Source organism: Nilaparvata lugens, chromosome 3 (genome assembly GCF_014356525.2).
Source record: "Nilaparvata lugens isolate BPH chromosome 3, ASM1435652v1, whole genome shotgun sequence".
In the NCBI taxonomy this organism is placed as follows: Eukaryota; Metazoa; Arthropoda; class Insecta; order Hemiptera; family Delphacidae; genus Nilaparvata; species Nilaparvata lugens.
Genome location: NC_052506.1, coordinates 54883424 through 54904630, shown reverse-complemented (window position 1 = coordinate 54904630; position 21207 = coordinate 54883424). Strand labels below are relative to the sequence as shown.

The following is a 21207-nucleotide window of genomic DNA, read 5'->3' as shown; positions in this document are numbered from 1 at the left end:
AATATTGAATGCATACCGCAACCGAATGATATCGACACTCATTCACTGATAATTTTTGACGATTTGAATGTTACACGTGTGCCGCAAATACGTAATTTTTTCACAATGGGCAGACACAAAAGCATAGATTGTGTGTACTTAATTCAAAGCTATGGCGCAATTTCAAAACATCATATCAGAGACAATGCAAATATGCTGATTATTTTTAAAATGGATATGCACAATTTAAAATTAATATTTAGGGATTTTGTCGGAACTGATATGACATTTGTTGCATTCAGAAATCTATGTTCACATGTATGGCAAAGCGGAAATCATAGTTTTATTTCAATTTTCACTGAGTGTAAACCAGATGCTGGTAAATATCGTAATTGTCTTGGTAAGTATATTGATCCAAGTGTGTATAGCAGCAGCACCAATTGACATGTGTCAATTCTCATCATTTGTTGTTGAGCCAGTGTAGGTGAAAGAACTAATTATCGTTCTACTACTAGCAATATGCGTAAAATTAAATTAAAAAGAAAAAAACAAAGAGGAGGGCGCCGGCGAGGACTAGTGCAACGTGATCATCATCATCGTCATACTAGTAAAGTAATTGACAGGATAAAAGGTTTGCGTAAGTCAATTATTAATAAACATAGATCATTAACTAGTATGATTAGGGAAAATGATTCGATTAGACAAAAATCATTAGAACCAATTATCAATCCACTAAAACAATTGAAAGATACACTTGTACAACATGCACACACTAGTAGCAGCAGCAGACTTAAAGAAGAATCAGAGGACGATGAGGAGGAGGAGGAGAGGAGGAGGAGGAGGAGGAGGAGGAGGAGAAAGATACGGCCAAGGAAATGGATGTGGATGAGGGTTTGAATAGATCTAATGTAAGTGATATTTTGAATAAAACAACAATAACAGTGGATTTTATTGATGAGTATATACGTGAATTTCATAATGAAAAAATGAATAATTGTATATCTTATGGTATATGTTATGATAGTAAAGTAAATGAATACTATATGGGTGTAAAGGATATTAGTATTGCCAATGGTTATTTAATTATCGACAATAATAATAAGTATCGTTTAACAGTTGGTTTGTGTGAACTTCTATTTAAAAAACAGCCTGACCAGAAACTGTACACAGAACGTGATTTAAGAAAATATCGTAATATATTGCAGCTTACCGCTGCTCATTTAGATAGACGCGGTTATGTAAAGAGAAATACAGGCTATAAATCACAAATTATTCAATCTTTATTTCCATCGAGTAGTAGTAGGAAAAGAAAAAGATCTAGGATTGATGATGCAGCGGCTGTTAGCGGTATGGGTTTTATAAGAAATGAATCTACTAGTCGACAGTATGTCTACTGGGATAATCCAAATGAACTGATAGACAGATTAGATATTCTGCTTTCATCACAGCAGGCAGGAAATAGATCGCATTCAGTTGAAATAGCTTCTATTATTGAAGAACTGAAAGAAAGTGGTATTATATTAGGTGGCAATGTTGCTGCTTTTAGTCGTTAGTATGTGTTTAACACTTGACAAGAATAGAGATGTCGGGCAGTAGCGCCACTGCAGTGAGTAGTACAATAGATCGATTTGGTAGGACACATCATGTGTTTAATACAACAGCACCATTAGTTTTAAACAGTGGTTGTGAATCAGCAGCAGCAGCAACATCATCATCATCATCATTAGTGGCAGCAAGTAGAGAATATTTAGACAGTAAACTACTTGAATTATCATCAAATATATTCAATAAACTTCAGTCTGATCCATTGTCACCGCTAGTTAACAGAGAATACTTGGACAGTAAATTGCTTGAAATATCATCAAATATATTCAATAAACTTCAGTCTGATCCATTGTCACCGCTAGTTAACAGAGAATACCTGGACAGTAAATTGCTTGAAATATCATCAAATATATTCAATAAACTTCAGTCTGATCCATTGTCACCGCTAGTTAACAGAGAATACTTGGACAGTAAATTGCTTGAAATATCATCAAATATATTCACTAAACTACAGTCTGATCCATTGTGGTCGCCGTCGCTAGTTAACAGAGAATACTTGGATAGTAAATTAAAGGAAGTTTCAACTAGTATAATACAAAAACTACAGACTGATCAATCATCACCGCTAGTTAACAAAGAATACTTGGACAGTAAATTGCTTGAAATATCAACAAATATATTCACTAAATTGCAAACTGAATCATCTGATTTAGTAGATAGGAAATATTTAGACAGCAAATTACTTGCAATATCAACTAGTATATTCCAAAAACTACAGTCTGATTTAATTACTAAAAAAGTGTTTGAAAGTAAATTGCATTCAATGTCTGATATATTGAAGGAGATAGCACAACAAAAACAGTATTTCGATTCACAATTGAAAACATTGTCTAAATCAATTAGTGATGATATTGAGCTAAAGTATGTTAGTAGATCGTTGTTTGATCAGAAATCAGACGAATTGAAGACATTATGTGAACAACAAAGTAAAAACAATTGTTTAAAACATGTTGATACAGATTTGCTAGAAACTAAATTGAAAGAATTAAAAGACAATCTAATTGCACAAAATAAACTTAACTTTATTAACAGGCAAGATTATAATTTGAAAGTAGTTAATCTAGAATCAACATTCAATATTATGTTGGCTGAGGTGCAAAAGAAACTTGATGAAAAAAATTCAGCTTCTCACCAAAAGCTAAAAGATGACATTATGCAGATGATTATGAAAGGTGAAGATTTTCAGAAATATTTAAATGAACAGTTGTTCAACTTTTCATACTATTTGATTGCACAATATGTAAAAAAGAGGTACATCTTTGACATGAGTGAAGCTGTACAACATAATTTGAATTCTGATCAGGTGCAAGAGTTGTTTTTGAAAAGAATGTTCAGTGATAGGCGACCAAGTGATGCAGGAAAAAAAAGAAAAAAATATGACTGGGAAATAGATTAGTAGTAGTAGTGTAGTTTGAGAGATTTTAAAGATTTTAAATGTGGGGATATTTTTAATATGCAAATTAAGCAGGTGTTAACTGGGGCAGCAGATGTCAGTTAACACCTGCTACAACAAAGATGGCCGCCGCCGCCGCTGGGGAACCGTTGGGGACACCTGCTACACTTCCTATTGGTTGGGGTGGTGGGGGCATTAGGGAAGGGGGACGCCATTTTGAACACACCCATGCTGGGTAGGGGAGATGGACACCTGCTACAATGGCCTCTTCCTATTGGTTGGGGTGGTGGGGGCACGACGCCATTTTGAACACGCCCCTTGCTTCCTATTGGCTGGGGGCGGGGACAAAATGGCCGACTGGGGCTGGGGGGGTGGAGGGGGGAGGCCACACCCCTCGATTTCTATTGGATAGGCAGCTCTCTCAAAACCCCACTACTGTTTTCTTATTGAGAGGGCTGAGAGGTAGTGTCCCCATGCACTACCTTAAGGTATGCTACTTTGCTTTCTTTCAGAGCATCATATTGTATGGCCGGGTTCTCTGGGATGGAGCTGTGGATGTTTGACATGTGCTGTGTATGAAGAAGAGAGCCTTGTGGGTCATCTGTGGAGCTGACAGACTGGCTCATTGATATGATGAATACAGCTGACCCAGTTACCATAGTTTGTTATTTCTTGTTAAATCTAATTTTTATCATGTTCCATCACTAGAGTTAATTCTGTCAATTAAATTGAAATAGAAAAGACCGATATTTGGATCAAAATATAGGCTTTAATTGACAGGATTGAACTCTAGTGATGGAACATGATAAAATGAGATTTAACAAGAAATAACAAACTATGGTAACTAGGTCAGCTGTATTCATCATATCACTCATTGTCCTCTCTTTGTTAGAGGATATTCACAGTATTTGCTCTCTATATTTCTTATGCCCCTTGCAGGAAAGTGAATTTTGTGACAGCAGGAGGCTTGTTATGTTGGATAGCAATTGAATAAATTTCTTCCTTTAAGGGTACGAGCATGGTCATCATCATCATTATTTTCATCATTGCTTGTAGATTGCTTGTAAATCATCATCATGGTCACTTCTTCAATTTGCATCATCCTGATTTTGCTGGTGACTTGTTTACTGGTGGAGGAGCATTTCAGCCTACACTGAAATCAACAACATCCTTATCATAATCACTCTCATCAGGGAAATAGCTAGCTATAGTGTGGTCCACTTTATAATGGCAGTGGATAAAGATAGAAGAATAGCGATGCCGATTCTTTGCATTAATTAATTATATTTCTACACAGTCAAAAACATTATTGTCATCATTGTGGACCTCGAAAAGGATAGTACCACCGGCTTTGTCAGTTGATAGACACAGGGGTGCCCATCCCCCCAATGGTCCATGTGGCGAAATTCACCCCCAAAATTCTCAAAATTTGGTATCCATTTAGGTACTTAAAAATTGTATATTGAAAAATCCCCCCCCATTTTCCCTAGTTTTTTCCGAAAATCCCCCCCAAAATTCAGCCTCATGCCGCAACTTGCAACATCAAAACATGCTGTGGGCACCCCTGGATAGACAAGGATAGCAATACCAAAGTTGATCAAATACTGTCATTTTAACGTGGACCTCACTATATCTGGCTAGAGCATGGAATTCTGACCTGATGCTTCCTGTCTTAAAGTTGTTTTTTAGTTTAGATGGCTACTGTAGGCCTAATCATCATTATTTTCATCATCACTTCATTCTTTCATTATCATCAACCTAATCATTTCCCTTCACGTGATCGTATAGCGTGATGCTTCTCTTTGCACATCATCCCTGCAGCACCACCCCCTTTACTCCTGGCCTCTGCTATGCAGCCTCTGCTCTACTCCAGGCAAGCCACTATAGGGTCAGTTGTTCTGTAAATTTGGTGACTATATTGTGCTTTGCAATGTTTTGGTTAATTTTTTATTAATGCCAGTTGCTTTGGGATATTTGAGCCTGTAGAAAATCCTGAAAATCCTTTCCCCTAAATGGCAGTTTCTGATTGCTGTTTTTCTATGTAGAATATTCCCAATTTTATGTGATAGCAGTTTCAGATTTGCTGTCTTCCTTATTGCAGTCCTCAGACATGCAAATCCTTGGAAAAGTCTTTTTCCCTAAATAGCAGTTTCTGATTGCTGTTTTTATGTGTAGAAAATACCTATTTTTTGTGATAGCAGTTCCAGATTTGCTGTCTTCTTTTTTTAAGTTTTCCAACTTGCAAAATCCTTGGAAAATCCCTTTTCCTGAAATTGAAGTTTCTGACTTACTGTTTTTCCCCATAGGAAATTCCTCATTTTCTATGATAGCAGTTTCAGATTTGCTGTCTTTCTTATTGCAGTCTTCAGACATGCGAATCCATGAAAAATAATTTCTTGTCATACTTACTCAATTTCAGCTGTTTTCCATGCATCAAATCAAGCCGGTAAACAGCTATTTGCAGAACAAGAAAACATGTGATTTTCATTACAGCATACTATACTGTAAAGAGATCATATTGTTTTCTTTACAGTCGAGTATGTTTCCCAGTTCTGAAATTGGAGCATTCAAATAGCTGCCTTCAGCGCTCCAGGTGGGAGTTTTATCAACTACTACTACAAAATTCCTTATTCCAAAATAGTTTGCTGAATGACCAGCTGGTAGCATTATAGTCTCCAGTTGTTGTCAAAGACCTTAAAGATGCATCTCTTTAAGGTCTTTGGTTGTTGTTATATTGGTAACAATATTTAGGGCCGGTTTCCGAGCTTGGGATTTAGCTAAGTTCTAGACTTTAACTGGCTTTAAACTCTGGAGTCAGAAAATTGGCTTTCCGAATCGGAGCATTAACATAGTTGAGGACTTAAATACATAGACTCTGGAGTTTAGAGATCACATTAGACACTGGAGTTTATAATTTCGCTTTCTGAGTGAAGGGCTTATAAGTCCAGGACTTGAATTAGATTCTCGCCTCTTTCTGAGTCAAGGATTCATCAAAAATCGTTAAGTCCAGGACTTAAAACAGCGTGATTTTAGACACTTGACTGGGGTAGGGTTTAAAATCAAGTTCCAAACTTAACTGAGCAAACACAATTCAGTTATTGTTTTGGAGTAGATAAAAAGCCAAATAGATGTCATGGAATACCTAAATTATTTGGATTAGTCCATCTAAATTCATAATTTATAGTTTGCAAGCTCATTTTGGAATAAAATTGTATCAGAATTAAAAAGTATCAGAATTAGTGTAAAAAACTAACCTCAATTTATGAATGTGACATAACCTAAAAATGTTCAAGAAAAATAATACAAGGATTGGCTTGGAATTTATATTTCAATCTGAATGTTATTAATCAATGTCATATTCAACATTTTAATCTAACAATAACTAGCCATCAGGCTCGCTTCGCTCAGCATATCTGTCTAGCCAGGGGGCTCCGCCCCCTGGACCTCCGACTGGATCATCCAAGAATGAGATCAGCAGGCTCGCTTCGCTCGCCTGCATTTTTCATTTGAGCATTCTTATCATAATATGTTAGGACAATCCAGTCGGGGGTCCAGACTAAATGTCTGGCTAATCGGATATGGTGAGAGAAGTGAGTCTGATGGCTACTAATATAATATTCCCAGGAATAGCTCTGATTGAAGTAGCAGTGCCCAATCAATTTTTCCGCGATAAATGCATTTAAATCTTCAACTTGGTGCCAACCTAACAAAGTCAACTCAACTTGGTGCCAACCTAACAAAGTCAACTCAACTTAATGCCAACCTGACAAAATTATTAATTTAGTTTGCAGCATTGATAAAGAGAATAAGATTAAGAAGAGCGAAGTCCGCTATGATGCCACTGCGCTAGTGTAGCTACCAGAAATTTTGGGCAAGAAGTCAGGTATTTGTATTCGCTGTGTAGAAAAAGAGCCTTTTTCAAATGATAATATTTTTTTATTGCAGCAATAAAAAATATTCAAAGTATGGTAGTTTCATGCAGTGCTTATGGATGTACGAATCTGCATGCGCCAGATAAAAAATATTTCTTTTCATACATAAGTATTTTTATATTTTCATCGGTCATGTTTCATGCAGGCTAAGCCTAGTGCCAAATGATCGTTTCAAGGAATAATGTGCTTAGGTTGATTCATTATAATTATTTCCCTAGTAATAAAATATAAGTTTCGGTAATATTATAATAAATATTTTATTTCCATAGATCCAATATAGGTATCCATATTCCATTCCATTAATTTGTCTTATATTGTGATATTTTGTGAACTATGAAAATATTGTATGCTAAATTGGTATTATAAAAAAAATTGCATGGTTGCCTGTAAAGTCGGTATATGGGCGAAAGTTTTACGTGACAACAACTTTGAGTGGTAAAATAATTTTAATGTGAATATTCATTCGTATAGTAGGAAGAAGGATGAAATAATAACTCACAATGAGAGTGAGTGAGAGGCACGCGTCCCTTCCACTTGGGCATGGTTAGCCCGCGCCCACCTAGAGACAACCATTGACTTGACATTTTGAATTAGTGGCGCAGTCGCAGGAGATTGCTTGCGGCGCCTGCGCAGGTTGACTGCTCCATTTCACTCTCTCTCCAGGTGAATGCCTTCGGATTGCTGGCTGGTGGCTGCTGGCTGCTGCTTTGTTGCTCGCCACTGCTCCTATTCGTGCTCTTTCCAGACGACCATGAACCGAAACGAACGCTCTCACTCGCTCTCATTGTGAGCGCATAACGTGGGAACGTAACGCAGTTTCTTGAAGTGTCTCCCGGCAAACCAATTTATAAGACGTTGTCACGTCAAAAATATTATTTGCTAAAATTGTCTATAAATTCTTCATCATTGCTATTGTTTTATTTTTCCTGTTCTTATAATATGTAGTTATTTATTATCTTATATTAAATATAGGAGTATAGAGTATAGTTAGGTACCTACACTTAAGTTGCAAAACGAATGAGAAACATTTTCATGAAATATTGTGATAATGGTTAATTTATAATTATTTGCCATCCAATAAAATACACGGTAATATTAGTGATCTATAATAAATGTTTTATTTTCCATATTCTAAATACATGGTAATAGGAAAATATTGTAAAAAAAGAGATTCATTTGCTAATAGAATGGATCAAAATCTGTAGTGAGGTAGGTTCACTAAATTAGATGTTTGGTCGAGTTAAAAATAATGTTCAATGAACAAATCATTTTGTATCATATGGTAATGGAAATGACGAAAAGTTGAAAAAAAATTATATTGAAATCCATCAAGTACGGTATGTCGAAAGATATAACGCAATGAAAGTCGATGTTTTCCCATATAAGTCTGTCTGCAGTGTCTGGGCGCCTGACTTCTTGCCCGATATTCAATGGCGACGAGAAATGAAGGAGGCATCATGCTTCCAAACGCTTGAAGGTATAGCTTAGTCATCTAACTATATATATCAATGGTTTGCAGTTAACCAAAGAGATATGGACCCACAATGCCTATGCCTTCCCAATGATAGGTCTTACTTGAAATTGAAGGCCGCCATTGGGGTATTTTGGCACGAGATATTATATCTATATATATTTGTAATACAATAGATCACAAAGGCATTGGTGGCATTGGTATGCAGTGAACTCTATACTAACTGGAACGGGCTATCCAATGCTAAGCTACAGCCAAAAGTGTGTAAGGCGGAGTGAGTGAGACAGGCCTACCGTGTGGGATTCCCTTCTCTCTTGTACTCATACATTAAAGCAGATTGTTGCTGCTCTTGAGTACGATTATTCATTTTTTTAAAGTTGAAAAACGAATTTGAATGAGTATTAGGGCTATCAGTATTAGATCACAACCTTTTCTCTTGAATATTGTGATGTATTTGTCGTAAATGTGTAGAACTGAATAAAAATACTACCGAGAAATGGTGATGTATTGTGTTGCATTTGGATGCAAGAATGGGCATGTTAAAGGAAATAAAATACCATTTCACAGTTAAGTCAAACATTTTTAGTCTATTAATTAATTTGAAGAAACCTTTTTGTTTTACATACATTTCCAATATTTTTTTCTATATTGATCAGTTTATTTGACCAAAAATAAAACAACAAATTTGGTTATATTCCTAGTATACGGTGATAGTTTCTATGCTAATTAAAAATTTAGACTTACTTTGTAGCATCTAAAAATAAAGAATCATAGTTGAAGAGCAAATTAATCCTTATTTGAAAAAGAATAAAAACAAATGATTAATAATTCTGTGTTATCATCATGAGATGACATAATTTATTTTGGGTACCTACTTTCATTTTGAAAAATATGATATTGCTATCAGCTGAATCGTGATTAATTTTTGAAACCTTTCCGTTTGAAATGAATAATCGTTCAATTTACAATATTATAATAATTATTTAGCAATATATATTCCACTGTTTGCTTATCATATATGGTCATAATTATAATACAAATTGATATAAATGTTTCTTCATAGATTTCTTTGCATCATTTCTGAAACTCCCACACTTACATGATATGAAATGTTATCAGAATGCCTAGTATATTGCTATCATTACATATTCAATAATCCTGTGTTATGTGTTATGAGTCCACATAATTCATTTTATTTACCTACTTTTATTGTAAAAATATGAGATTGTTATCAGCTGGAATTAATTTTTACTGAATAATTACTGATTGTAATTAATTTTTGAAACCTTTTAATTTCAAATTGTTCATTTTACTCTGGTAATTATGTAGCATATTTTACTGTTTGCTTATCATAGTCATATAATATAATAAAATGTTTCTTCATTATTTGCTTCATTTCTAAAACTCCCACTCTTACATGATTTGAAATTACACCAATGCACACCTACATAATTCTACATTCATAGCCTGCTGTAAGTAGGCCTATATTATTAAATTGAGATATTTTCTAATAAATCATAAATCTTTCCTTTAACAATAACAACAAATCATATAATCCAAACAATTGCATGGTTGCCTCTAAAGTCGGTATACGGGCAAAAGTTTTACATGACAACGACTTTGAGTGGTAAAATAATTTTAATGTGAATATTCATTCATATAGTAAGAAGAAGGATGAAATAATAGTAACAATTTAAAACATTTTTTTATACAAAGAATTATATTTAAAAAAAAACATCAATTTATACAAAGAATCTCGCACTGAATTTCATATTAGAAATGCACAATTGTTTTATAATTAACTGGCAACGTGTAAACTTGATGTATGCAGGCACCTAAGCAAAATAGAAGTGCAAGACATGAACCGGTGTGTATGCCTATCTCTCTCACTCTCTCTCTCTCTCTCGCTCTGTCTCTCTCGCTCTTAGGCGGGCTAACTGTGCTCAAGTGGAAGGGACGCGAGCCTCTCACTCACTCTCATTGTTGCCAGCCTGGGAAGTAGTGGCACAGTCGCAGGAGATTGCTTGCGGCGCCTGCGCAGGTTGACTGCTCCGTTTCACTCTCTCTCCAGGTGAATGCCTTCGGGATGCTGCTGCATTGCTCGCCACTGCTCCTATTCGTGCTCTTTCCAGACGACCGTGAACCAAAACGAACGCTCTCACTCACTCTCATTGTGAGTGCATAACACGGAGTGTAACACAGTTTCTTGAAGTGTCACCCAGCAAACCAATTTATAAGATGTTGTCACGTCAAAAAAAAAACAATAGTATATCCTATCAAAATAAACATAAGACTGTGTTTAATAGTTTCAATTAAACACAGCCCTCCTTTGGACTGTGTACAAACAAAATTCGGGATTGGAATAATAAGGACTATGAGCCTGTTTTTTCATTCCCAATCATATCATGACAGTTCATATTTGTCCTTGTTAAATAAATAAAAATTAATAAATGATACGCTTCTCTGAAAACTGGCCCAAAGTTATTCCCTTGCTTGTGAAAAGTTGACAATACTAAAACTACTGCAGTCACGAATGAAAAAAATCTTTTATTTATTCATATTCAACCTATTTCATTATTTTTGCTCCCTAAAAGTTAACAATGAACTGCTTAATAAAGGAAAAATAACGCTTCCATGGAATAAGACATACAATATAGAAATAAAATAGAAATTGAAACTGTGCAATGCATTTTTCCATAAGAACCATTGTGTTACAAAATGACGAATCCCACAGCAATGCGGGTTGCCTATCTTTACCAGCTGCCTCACTTTCTTTGTGTTGCTAGTCCATTCCAGTTAGTATAGAGTTCAGTGTTGGTATGTAATAATCTCAAAGACCTTAATAATCCAAATACCTTAATAATCTCAAAGATGCATATCTCTTTAAGGTCTTTGAAAATCTTATGGGTTGCCCCCTCAATGGCGGATTTCAATTCCAAGTACGACACTAGCGCTGCATGTGAGTCTATTCATCTTTAAGGTATTTGCAGTTAACAACTGTTTCAAAGAGGTGCTCTATCTAGATTATAGTTCTATAGTAACATAAAATGATATGGAAACTTCAATTATAGTTAATAAGAGATTGGGAGAAGAAGAATATACATGCTAAAGGACAAACTTTAAACCCTTAAAAACAACCCTTAGAGTTAAAATATTGTCAATATTGTCAAAAGATTTCTCAGTGCGCCTCTAAAGGGCCAACTGAACATAACTAGCAAATTTGAACGTTTTTGGTCCGGTAGATTTTTAGTTATGCAAGTGAGTGAGTGAGTGAGTCAGTCAGTCAGTGAGTGAGTGAGTGCCATTTCGCTTTTATATATGGACGGTATTAAGCAGAAAGGAACCAACCCTCAAAATTCCACATTTTGAGTTATCATGCAATATAGATAGGGAATATGATTCTGAATGTTCAGCTGAAAGGAGCCAGCCCACAGAAAAAAAGAAAACACGTAAAAATGTGTTTGAAAATTCTCTTGAATTCAGATTTGGGACTTTGTCACAGCAGTGACAAACCACTATTGAGTCCTTCCAATATTGTTGATAACAGTAACAGAACTTTTCATTTCAGTTGAATGGAACCAAGTGTGGTTGGTTCTCCATTTGAAAAAAGAACAAGCTTACTTGCATTCATCTGAAGGGAACCAAGGCTGCTTGGTTCTCTTCAGATGAATGCGAGTGAGCAAGTTCTATTTTCAAATGGAGAATATAGATAAATTATATAGATAAATTATTATTCCATTTTTTTTCAAAACAAATACGTTTTCAAACTCAATAGCCTAATGAAATTTTTATTCCAAAATCACTGGTTAGGATCAATGATCAATAATAGCATAAATTAAAATAAAATGTTTATTCATTCATCTTTCAAAAGGTTAGGTTTTGCTTTCAATAGGCCTACAAAGAAATCAAAACGTATTTTCAAAAATAGTTTGGAGAGCATGCTCATTTGAATCATCCCGCTGCAATCAGCTGTTTTCGTTTTGATATAATGCCAACAATATAACAGCAAAATATTGTGAATTTCCCTCATGTTTACTACATTAAAGTCCTGGACTCAAATAAGTCGAGAACTTTATAGACCCTGGAGTTTAGAAGATAAAATCGTGACTCAGAAAGTCGATTTAGACCTGAGTGCTTATTTTAGTCATGGACTTTGTAAGTCCAGAACTTATTTTTTTTTTTTTATTTTTTTTTTAGATTACGTCCTAAAGACTCCAGTCATGGAGTATAAGACAAGTCATATTATTACATAATAATTCTAACACTAAGTAGTTCAACCTAGCTTAGGTTTGAAAGGAATTCTTGTACACTATAAAAAGCTTTATCAACTAAATATTTTTTCATTTGTTTTTTGAAAATCTTCAAATCATCATTACTTTTCAAGATTTGAGGTAGCTTGTTATAAAATTTCCTACCAATATAATCTGGTTTTTGTTCAAATAACCTACTATTGTGACCCATTATATGATAATCTGTTCTGTTTCGCGTATTATACTCATGAACATCTGAATTCTGGATCACACCACTCTTTTTCACATGCATTACAACTTCATATACATACAAAGATGGCACAGTTAATAGACCAAGCTTTTTAAATGAAGGCCTACAAGAGTCTAACCTATTCACTTTCTCTATACATCTGAGTGCCTTCTTTTGAATCTTAAACACCCTGTCCATATTTTGTTGAGATGAATTACCCCATACTAAAATAGCATACCTAATATGAGATAGTATAAGTCCATGGTAAGCAGTCTAACCTATTCACTTTCTCTATACATCTGAGTGCCTTCTTTTGAATCTTAAACACCCTGTCCATATTTTGTTGAGATGAATTACCCCATACTAAAATAGCATACCTAATATGAGATAGTATAAGTCCATGGTAAGCAGTTAACAGTAGTTTTTTATCATTCAGCCTAGCAAGCTGCCGCAGGACAAATACCCCAGATGATATCTTATTACATATCCTCTCAATGTAAGGATGCCATGTCAATTTCCTGTCCAATAAAATTCCCAAGAATGCTACTTTCTCTTCTTGGTCTAATTCATTTTCCTCTACAAACACATTTATTTCTCTATCCTCTACTGAATTATATTTACTTTTGAATTGTAGGAATTTACATTTCTTACTATTTATTGTTAATTGCCTTTGCTTCAAGAATTGGACAATTGACTGTACTCCAGTAAAAGCATTTATTTCTAGACTATCTAATAAACAATTGTTAAAGATAAGCGATGTGTCATCAGCAAACAACAGAGCTCTGTGATCTTTTAACTCTTTTGGTAATTGGTTCACATACAACAGAAACAGTAAGGGACCCAGAATTGAGCCTTGAGGTACTCCAGCCTGGACCTCCAGTTTTTGAGATTTAATTTTTACTATTTCATTCCCATCCACCTTGGTAAGCTCAACACACTGGTTTCTACCTATGAGATATGATTCAAACCATTTTAGTTCTATACCATTCACACCTACAGTTTTTAGTATTTCCAATAATATTCTATGGCTCACACAATCAAAAGCTTTGGATAAATCAAGAAATATTGCGGCTGCCTTCTCACCTGAATCTATTATATCTATTAGTCTTTCAACAAGGGATACTATTGCAGTCTTAGTAGATTTCCCTTTCTGGAACCCATGCTGTTCATCACATATGAAATTAATTTCTTCCAGGTGCATCAATAACCTATTTAAAACCACTCTTTCAAAAATTTTACTTATTACATTTAGAATACTAATAGGTCTATAATTTTCAACTCTTTCAGAATCACCGCTCTTGAAAATTGGCAAAATTTTTCCTTGTTTCAGATCATCAGGGAAAATACCCTGCTCTAGTGAAGTATTAAGGAGATGCAATAAAGGGTCCAGTAATTCATTTTCACATACTTTTAAAATTTTGCTTGAGACCCCATCCAATCCTACTGTTTTTTTGTTATTCAATTTTTTTATTATTCTTGACAACTCATCTCTTGATAATGGATGAAATTTAAATACCTTTTCAATTGGCTCAGCATTTAATGTAGTTGTATTATAAGTATTAGTGTTCAGTGACTTTTGGAGATTATATGCAACCTGTTGATAATATTTATTGAAAAAGTTACAAATGTCTATACTATCATCCATATAATTTCCATGTTCATCGATTATCCTAGGGACATTAGTAACTGTATCCTTTTGAGCTGCTCTCCTATTTCTATTAATTACCTCCCAAACAGCAGAGTTAAAATTGGTACTAGTTGTTAATATTTCAGCTGTTTTCTTACACTTAGCTTTCCTCAATTCTTTTGCATAGTTTTTCTTTAGACATTTGTATTTGACCTCACTCGGAACATCCCTCACTAATTTAAATTCCTCATAAGCTTCCCTAACAATATTTCTTTGAGTAAGGATATCTTCAGTTATCCATTCATCTACTTTGTTTAATTTACTTTTTACTTTGACTTTTTTTATCGGACAGCATACACTAATGTGAAATCTTAGAGTATCAATGAATTGCTTATATTTGTAATTTAGGTTACAACTGTTATAAACACTACTCCAATTTTCTTGAAGCAGTTCCTGCTTACTGTTTTTCAGCAATATTATTCTTTCTGAGAAAAGTATGCCAAAAAATATGGTATGTAAGCTCAACTACGTTTCGGGTAGGAAAAATCATACTTATGCGGTAATTTATCGTTACCGGACTTGTGATGTATTTATGTAAGTACTATTTCCTGATATAGCCTACCAGTAGCAGTTTCTGACTCGCTGTTTTTCCCCACAGAAAATTTATATTTGTTTGTAATTTGATGGTTTCCCATCACAGTTGGTCAGACTAGCGAATCTAGAAAATAATTCCTATTCCTGTCTGATAGCATTTTCCAGACTGATGGTCATCCTCCTTGCAGTTCACAGACTTGCAAAAATCCTCGAAAATCTTTTCCTGACCCAACAGTGACATACTGCTGTATTCTGAATATAATTCCACACACTGTGAAGATTTTATCCACTCACTAATAGCAGTTCTCAGACTAGCTATTGAATTAAGAATGCAGTTGTGGAATGCGTGTGAGAAAATAATAGTTTTATAAGGAAATTGGTTGAAAATATTTACATCATCTTTTTCCTGGGAAAATTGTGATTTTTCAAAGCCATTTGAATTACTATCCATATTTTATCGTTTCTCTTGGAAAAATTTGAGTTCACCTCCACCATTTTTATATTTTATAAGCATTTTATGTTAAAAACATATTCTCCTGATCGGTTGTCAGAACGGTCACCCGTAGCTCTGTATGTTATGCATTTCAAGAATGAGTTCGCAAACAAAATTATTGATCAAAGCTCATGAAATTGAAAACTTTTGAAGATGTGTTTCACTTTTGCTTTAAACAGCTTTCTCTCAAAAAGTAAATCCTGTGACTGTAGCACGTTAATAATTTTCATAGCACTCTATCTATTTTCCAACTGTGTATTCAGTAATCAAGAAAATTCTCAAAAGTCAAAACTCAAAATCATATATGCTTGAATTTACATTAGATAATATTTATTATTCATTGAATATTTTAATATTTCCTCATATTATTTGTTGATGATTCTAGAATTTCAAACATCTCTACCTTACAAGGTATTTATTATTTCTCTTAAGATTTAATAGATCTAAACTTGAAAAACAATAATAATAAATTTGATTAAATTTTACTAGAATAAGGTTAGGTTTATAATCACCAATGTTTATTTGCGTTGGTTATATTTTTAATTTCATATCTGGTGATGAGTTGTGTACCGTATTCTTTAAAATTAATTTCAATTTTGATATATTTTACATATTTATATGTAATTTGAGGCATTCTAAATGATCATCACATATGTTCGTAAGTGTACGTTCACCTTGACCAGATAGATGCTTTTCTATGATTATATCCGTAGTCTGCTATTTATTTTATTCATTTCATTACTTTTTAAAACCTTCGCCTCTTAATCATGAATGAACATGAATTTATATTTTTTAAATATTAACACATTTTTAACTTACAGTACCTACCGTTTTAGGATTGAGTTGATAACTCGCATAGTACATTCTAAGCCAATATTCATTCTTGATTGTTGGTCATGATTTGGAAAAGCTACTATTAACTTGATTTTACTATCAAAATGATATTTTTTATCTTGTTCTAAGGGGTCAAACATGTAAGTACTTATGTATGGTAGTTTTAGTTGTTTTGAGAGTAAACAAACATGTAAGTTATGTATGGTAGTTTTAGTTTTTTTAGGCTATACTCAATACTCATGCTGACAATTGACAGTTAGAAGTAATTATGAAGCCACTACCTATCCTAGCGAAAGGGAGAACTTGCATTTATTACTCATCTATTTCACTATCTATGACGAACTGCAAGTTCAAAATCGGATTGCATTTATTGTACACTAGAGTGAAGCGGATCTACAAACATAAGATCTTAGATGCCAAAGAATGTGCAATTGTTTCTAAGATTGAAAATGTTTTGAACCCCTGCAAGGCAGCCTGGAGTTTGATAAATAAACGCAGAGACTCTAGGAGGGCATGTAAAGCTACGTGTGAAGCCACCCCAGATGAGTTGAATGATTTTTTCTGCAAAATATTGAAAAAATTGTCTCTGCAATCCCAACTGCAGATGTGGACCCATAAGAGTGGTAGAAATGGGAACTGTGAGCTGGTTTCACTGGCGGGAGGTCACAACTGCTGACATTCTGAAAATTATGTCCAGATTCAAGCCATCTAACAGCCTGGATATTTATGGTTTAATACAGGCTCTCATGTTAAAAGCCATCGTAAGTGTGATTGTCCAACCTTTGACCAACATCATAAATGCGTCTGAGAACTGGGATTTTCCCCGAATCGTTGAAGATTTTTTGTACTGTGCCTATCTACAAGAAAAGTGACTCTTCTGATATAAGTAGCTATCGACCTATCTCAGTGATACCTGTCATTGCTAAGATCTTCAAGACAGCTATGAAGATACAGCTATGTAGTGGAATTTTTTGAATCCGATGGGCTCCTCTCAGATCTGCAGCATGGTTTCAGGAAGAACGAGTCAACGGTTACTTCAGTGGCAGAGCTGGTGGACAAAATACAGGGGGCCTTTGAGAGAGCCGCCTCTGTGTCCCTGAACCTATGCAACCTTAGTAAGGTCTTTGATTGTGTCAAATGAGATTGTACTGGGAAAGATTGAACGTTATTGTTAAAAGGGAGCTGTTCTCCAGACCATTAGATCTTATTTGAAAAATCAAAGACAGGTGATCTCCATTAGAGGTGCTACATCAAGATCTCAACTGGTGCGGCGGGGTATCCCACAGGGCTCAGTGCTGGGTCCTGTGCTGTTTTTGGTCGCAATCAATGATCTTGTTCTGGGGGGCAGTGCGCTGAAGTTCGCTGATAACTGGCCAGGACCCAGCTATAGCATAACGGGAAGCTGACAACCTGTTCGAGGCAGCTGGAGGCAAACAGACTGCTTTTGAATGTGACCAAGACTCAGAGGCTGTTTTGTTCCCAAAGCTGCAGCCTGAACGTCGTTGAAGGGAGAGTGTCCCTGCTTTGATTCACCATCGATCCAAGACTCACCTGGGAGCATCACATCCAGGCATCTGTAAGAGACTGGCAAGGGTCACCTACCTGCTACGAATACTCATACAGATGGTGAGCAGGCCCTACCTTGTGACTGCATATCATGCTCTTTTCCATAGCATTCTCAGCTCTGGGGGCATGCTTCGGCTTGCCGTGGTGTCTTCCTGCTGCAGAAGAAGGCAATTCGAGTGGTGACTCTCAGTGGATTCTTGGAGCATTGCAGACCTCTCTTTACATCCACTGGAATAATGACCGTGTATAGTCACTATGTATACTTGTGTGCTGTGTTTGTGCATGAAAACCTTGGGAAGTGTAGTACAATAAGTGACTTCCATGACCACAATACGAGACACAGATGACTATTGGATGTACATGTTCGCCAGCTCACAAGGACAAGTGATGCATTTCCTGCCTTGGCCCTGCGAATCTATAACAGGCTGCCAGATAGAGTGAAAGGATTGACCTTGCCACAGTTCCGGCTCGACACCCGCCGTTGGAGACACGTCGCCTCTAAGAAATTTCACCTTTAAACCCAATTTACACAGAAACGATATTGCGGTGGAAACATACGTTTATAATTATGTGATTTGAAAAAGTCCGCGCAACGCCACTTTTGTGTGAATTGCGCCTTTGTCATGGTGTTCTTTTTTGTTGTGTCACCATACATAACTAACAAATAGAATAATTTTATTCCAACAGCCAGGTTAAATCCTCCACTTTTTTGTTATTAAATAGAGCGACTAACAGTCAAATTTCTTCAATTAATGAATTTATTCACTTACTGTGACAATGAGATCTTTCGGGAGGTCAGTCATCATGAAGATGGACAAGCTAAGTCTTGACTTAAAAGAACCATAAAGATGGCGGATCTGCCGAAAGATCTCGCTGTCACAGTAAGTGGATAAATTAATTAATTAATTAATTGAAGAAATTTCACTAAAAAGGTGATTTAATAGTAGGCAGTTCGTAATAAAAAACAACATTGGAGGATTAAATTTTATTATATTTTCAAGAGTTAATCGTTTATTGTAAACGTTTTTACTTTCCTTGCCCTATTACCATAGGTAAGGAAAGTATTGCTTTCCGAAAAAAATAAGGTACCCCAATCTCTAAATTTCTATACGTTTCAAGGTCACCTGAGTCCAAAAAAGTGTTTTTTGGGTATTGGTCTGTATGTGTGTGTGTGTGTGTGTGTGTGTGTTGTGTGTGTGTGTGTGTGTGTGTGTGTGTGTGTGTGTGTGTGTGTGTGTGTGTGGTGTGTGTGTGTGTGTGTGGTGTGTGTGTGTGTGTGTGTATGAGTGTATGTGCGTCTGTGTACACGATATCTCATCTCCCAATTAACGGAATGACTTGAAATTTGGAACTTAAGGATCCGACACGAACAATTTCGATCAAATGCGATTCAAGATGGCGGCTAAAATGGCGAAAATGTTGTCAAAAACAGGGTTTTTCGCGATTTTCTCAAAATCCAACGATTTTGATTGAAGTTATACCTAAAATAGTCATCGATAAGCTCTATCAACTGTCACAAGTCGCATATCTGTAAAAATTTCAGGAGCTCTGCCCCATCTATGCAAAGTTTGATTTTAGATTCTCAATTATCAGGCTTCAGATACAATTTAAACAAAAAATTTTGAGTGGAAAATATTGAGCATGAGAATATCTACAATTAATGTCCAGTAACATGTTCACCTAGAATTAAAAATAAGCTCGAAATTCGAGAAAATGTGATTATCCAATTGCAAACTATTGATTCTATTAAATGATTCACTATGAAGAGATAGCAGACCTCGTGTGTCTCCAGCGTTATTGCCCTGTCACCAGCTGGCTCAAATCTTTGAATAGTAGACTTGAGATGCGCGGGAACACTAGCGTCAGGTGATCAATTTTCATAACGGAAAGGAAAGTTGTGTGAGTGCGCCACACCAGATATTTTAAGAGTTAATCGTACATTGACTTACGGTGAAATTTCTCGGTTGCCAGAGATTCTATTTATTGAAGATATTCAGTATTTATCAGTTGAAGATATTCATGATTGAAAATTGTGAATACAATAGTAAGGACTAAGCCTGTTTATTCCCAACATTCTATGATTATCATGTATGTGATGAATAATAATCGGAAAATTGAATTTGAGTAAATCCATCATAATTTTGATAATTTGGACTTATTTGGTCAAATAAATGAAATGCATTATTAAATTTCAGTACTTCAATTAATAACTTACCTTTCCAAATTTCTTTTCTTATAAAATTTTTGTGATTTCCAGGCAGCTTAATAAGAGTGATGTATGGATTTGAAAAAGCTACTGAAGCGCCGAACTTATAGAGGCATTTATAGACTCAACATGGATATGATGTTTGAGGCGTACCTGACACATGAGTCAGGGCACCTTGAGCCAGAGGACATTCCTCACACCAACAATCCTGTCTGGATTTTGGGCAGGAAATACAGTGCAGTACATGGTAAGTAAAATCCCTTCAGATACCGTATCCTTTTTTCAACCCATTCATTTTCTTTAAAGCATTCAATTTTTGATTTCCATTTATATTCTCAACTAATAGAATGTTACAATTTTCCCTTATATATCGACATTATAACAATTGAAAAAATTACTATCAGGTACGTTTCACAAAAATTCTATTATGTACAAGTAAATTTTGAAATAGATTTTCAAATTTGGATGAAAAATTGGCTGACGTAATTTGCTAGAATAAGTAACACATTATGATGTTTGTTATGCATAAACAGAACTTTCCTGTTCGAATATGTTCAGGTATTATCGGTCTTAAGCTAGGTCATAGTAAATTATCTGAAATAGCAATTGTACAGTGAGTCATAACTGTTTGCTCATTGCCCAGCGATAACAGCAACTAGATTCTTCAATATCACTGTTGATTTATTATGATGATTATTATTATGTTGTTTGAGGTTTTGCTTGACCACCCTTTCCCTGGGCTCCGACCCCCAAGGAAGAGTGACAAGCAATTTTTCCAGAGTGAGTGCTCCACATGTCCATGTGGTAAACAATCATACTGGGTCCGTTACCATTAAATCGTTTGCTCTGAGTAGACGTAATGAACCAAGAATGACAGCCTTCTGCATCTGACCTGCAAGCACAGCAGCAGGTCTCTCACAGGCTGGAATCGTTCTAAGGTTGGCCAAAAATGAAGGTCTCATGCCTCCCAGTACACCTACAATCAACACCACCATTCTCACAGAGTAGCCTGGGTTTAGCCTGCGCAG

The 21207-nt window shown here is 35.4% G+C and overlaps 1 protein-coding gene across 4 annotated transcripts in view; it reads left to right on the top strand.

Annotated features, from left to right (window-relative positions):
- The first annotated feature begins 15799 nt into the window (after positions 1 to 15799).
- Positions 15800 to 21207, top strand: part of LOC111063063 (cysteine protease ATG4B) — a 29810-nt gene continuing 24402 nt past the window's right edge. For 2 of the 4 annotated variants that reach the window (XM_039424065.1, XM_039424063.1), the window contains exons 1-2: positions 15800 to 15984; positions 20231 to 20426. In XM_039424065.1, the coding sequence (XP_039279999.1) occupies positions 20252 to 20426 (175 nt within the window). In that variant the 5' untranslated portion in view covers positions 15800 to 15984; positions 20231 to 20251. Of the gene's footprint in view, positions 15985 to 16065; positions 16232 to 20230; positions 20427 to 21207 lie in introns of those variants that run through there. The other 2 variants (XM_039424066.1, XM_039424064.1) reach the window with 2 other exon arrangements.